Source organism: Vitis riparia, chromosome 10 (assembly GCF_004353265.1).
Source record: "Vitis riparia cultivar Riparia Gloire de Montpellier isolate 1030 chromosome 10, EGFV_Vit.rip_1.0, whole genome shotgun sequence".
Classification (NCBI taxonomy): Eukaryota; Viridiplantae; Streptophyta; class Magnoliopsida; order Vitales; family Vitaceae; genus Vitis; species Vitis riparia.
This window is the reverse complement of record NC_048440.1, coordinates 18,759,043-18,761,160: the sequence shown is the minus strand read 5'-3', so window position 1 is coordinate 18,761,160 and position 2,118 is coordinate 18,759,043. Positions and strand designations below refer to the sequence as shown.

The window sequence follows — 2,118 nt, the reverse complement described above, 5'->3', positions numbered from 1 at the left end:
TTCCTAAATTTTAGAATTTAGAAAAAAAGAAAAAAAAAGGGCACCAACCAAGCCAAATTGTGCTCTACACATTTTAAATATGTCCTAATTGTGTTGACATATATATAACATGTTATGTATGTCAACTTGAACACCATTTGCCTCAACCTAGCAACCTGTTTATCACATAGTTACTCTAATTCCATTGTATTTTCCCTATAACAAATAGATTGTGTTCACGTCCAAGAGTTCTAACACATCTATTAAATGAGAATTCTCAATTAATTCATTAGATTTTGAGAATACTTTTACTTGACATAGCATGAACCTGACACGACCTAATCTATGTGCCCATGTGAAGATAAGGTGTTAGCTTAACAAATGGTACAAACTAAGAATGAAAACTAAAACAAATTTTCATTCAATGACGCAATTAGACGAAGAATCGGTATCATATGTCTTGTTCTTTTACACCTTTGATTGAATTCACATAACCAAGATGCCTTGAATTAACTCATTTTTTCTACTCTAGCACATTTGGTGTGCAAGAGTTGCAAATGTCACTATTTGCTGCATAATGTAATTGTAAAACAAACAATCAATAAGAGTAGCAAAGTGAATTCAAGATCCTTAGACTCCAAGTGGAACTTGGAGAATACAAAGTAAAGAAAAGCAAATTGAAGGAATGCCAGTTTAATTACACCTTGGCTGCATAAAATTATAAATGAAAATGGAATAGGATGAATGCATATGTAATGAACAAATGTGAACAATGATCAGATACCTTAATACTAGTAGCCCCTACGGTGAGTTTCTCCACATGTCTAATTTTTTGAAGAATTTCTCTTAAGATGTTGCTATATTCTACCAACAAACAGTATCTGTCTTCCACCCATAGCTGAAGATTGATGATAACATCAACCAAAGAGGATAGGTCCAGTAACTGAACCTTTCTCTTGTAGAAGTGCCCCGAAATTTCCAGCGACAGAATGTTAGGGCTGAAATTTGTAAGACATCTGTACCCCAAGTAGGGTACCAAATTCCATGGATCACCAATCTTTTCAAGCTTTTAGAGTCAATGTGAAGCAAATCAAAACCCTCGCAGTTATTCAATTCCAGGAGATTTAGCTGAGGGCTGCCCAACAAAATTTTTTGGATGGTGCTTTCACTGATGAAGGCAGACCTGATCGACAAACTTTGGAGGAAAGGCCAGCTGACTGCATCAGGAGGTTGAACATCGATGAAGCTCATATCCAGCCTCTTCATGGAATTGTTGGTGTATATGAAGGAAGGCAACAAATAACGTTCAACTGGTCCCCTAAAATCCCAAGAATGGAAGTAGCCTAAATCACTTAGTTGTAGATTCAGCTCTTCAGCGGCTCTTCTCGTGGCGAAATGCAACCATTTGTTCAGAGAACTGTCTAAGTGCAGCCGCTTTCCTTTGTAATCCAAATCAAGGGCCAACTTTTGAATCTTGGGGGAGCTGTGAAGAACAAGAAATGCGTCGATGAAGGGAACAAAATTGTTGGTCTTTTCATCCCATTCTCCTAGTTGATCGAAGACCAGGTTGGGAGTCCAAGTCCAAAGTCGTGCCCATCGTTTTGATAACACACCAGTTTTCACTGCGTCTATCACCGGGAGATACGAAAGAATGTGGATGAGAACAGCGTCGGGCAAGGCGCTGATTCGATCTTCGCCGATTCTTCTGGGAGTTTGATTGGAAGGAGGAGGTGGATTTCGGCAATGGCGTTTGGTCCTCATGATTTTCGGAGGGTTCCTCTGGGCTGTGGCTGCTATTTCGCTCGTTGTCTCCGCCTTCTTCACTTGCTACGTGACCTGAACACAAATGTGAAAATCACTTTTCAATAAATAGGAAAGAGAATGTTTGTCTACGTGCCACGCTATGCTATCTGCTTAACCTACAAGCTATTGTACGTCTCATTCATCTTTTTCTTGTCTGCATTTTTACTTTTTATTTTTGTCCTTTTGAGTACTTGTAAGAATAATTCATGAGAGGACTCTTTTAATTTTAGCACTCAATCATTACTTATGAAAATTAGCAACATCACGCTTTACTTTGCATAAAACATATTGATTTAAAATTAGAGTTAATTTTGTATAGTCAATATATAAAAATAG

The 2,118-nt window shown here is 37.8% G+C and overlaps 1 protein-coding gene across 1 annotated transcript; it reads right to left on the bottom strand.

Moving 5' to 3' along the window:
• Window positions 1-507: 507 nt before the first annotated feature.
• LOC117923165 (putative F-box/LRR-repeat protein At5g02930) lies at window positions 508-1,740 on the bottom strand. The gene is made up of 3 exons (XM_034841402.1): window positions 1,163-1,740; window positions 764-995; window positions 508-549 (listed from the first exon to the last, which is right to left on the bottom strand). The coding sequence occupies exons 1-3, from the start codon at window positions 1,738-1,740 to the stop codon at window positions 508-510; spliced, it is 852 nt and encodes a 283-aa protein (XP_034697293.1).
• Between the last annotated feature and the right edge of the window lie 378 nt (window positions 1,741-2,118).

Excerpts from the sequence above, each read along its gene's own strand:
- LOC117923165 (XM_034841402.1), bottom strand. The coding sequence starts at position 1,740 with ATGAGGACCAAACGCCATTGCCGAAATCCACCTCCTCCTTCCAATCAA. Across the intron at positions 996-1,162 it reads CTCCAAAGTTTGTCGATCAG|ATGTCTTACAAATTTCAGCC; the intron begins GTCTGCCTTCAT and ends CTTGGGGTACAG. Across the intron at positions 550-763 it reads TAGGGGCTACTAGTATTAAG|CAAATAGTGACATTTGCAAC; the intron begins GTATCTGATCAT and ends TACATTATGCAG.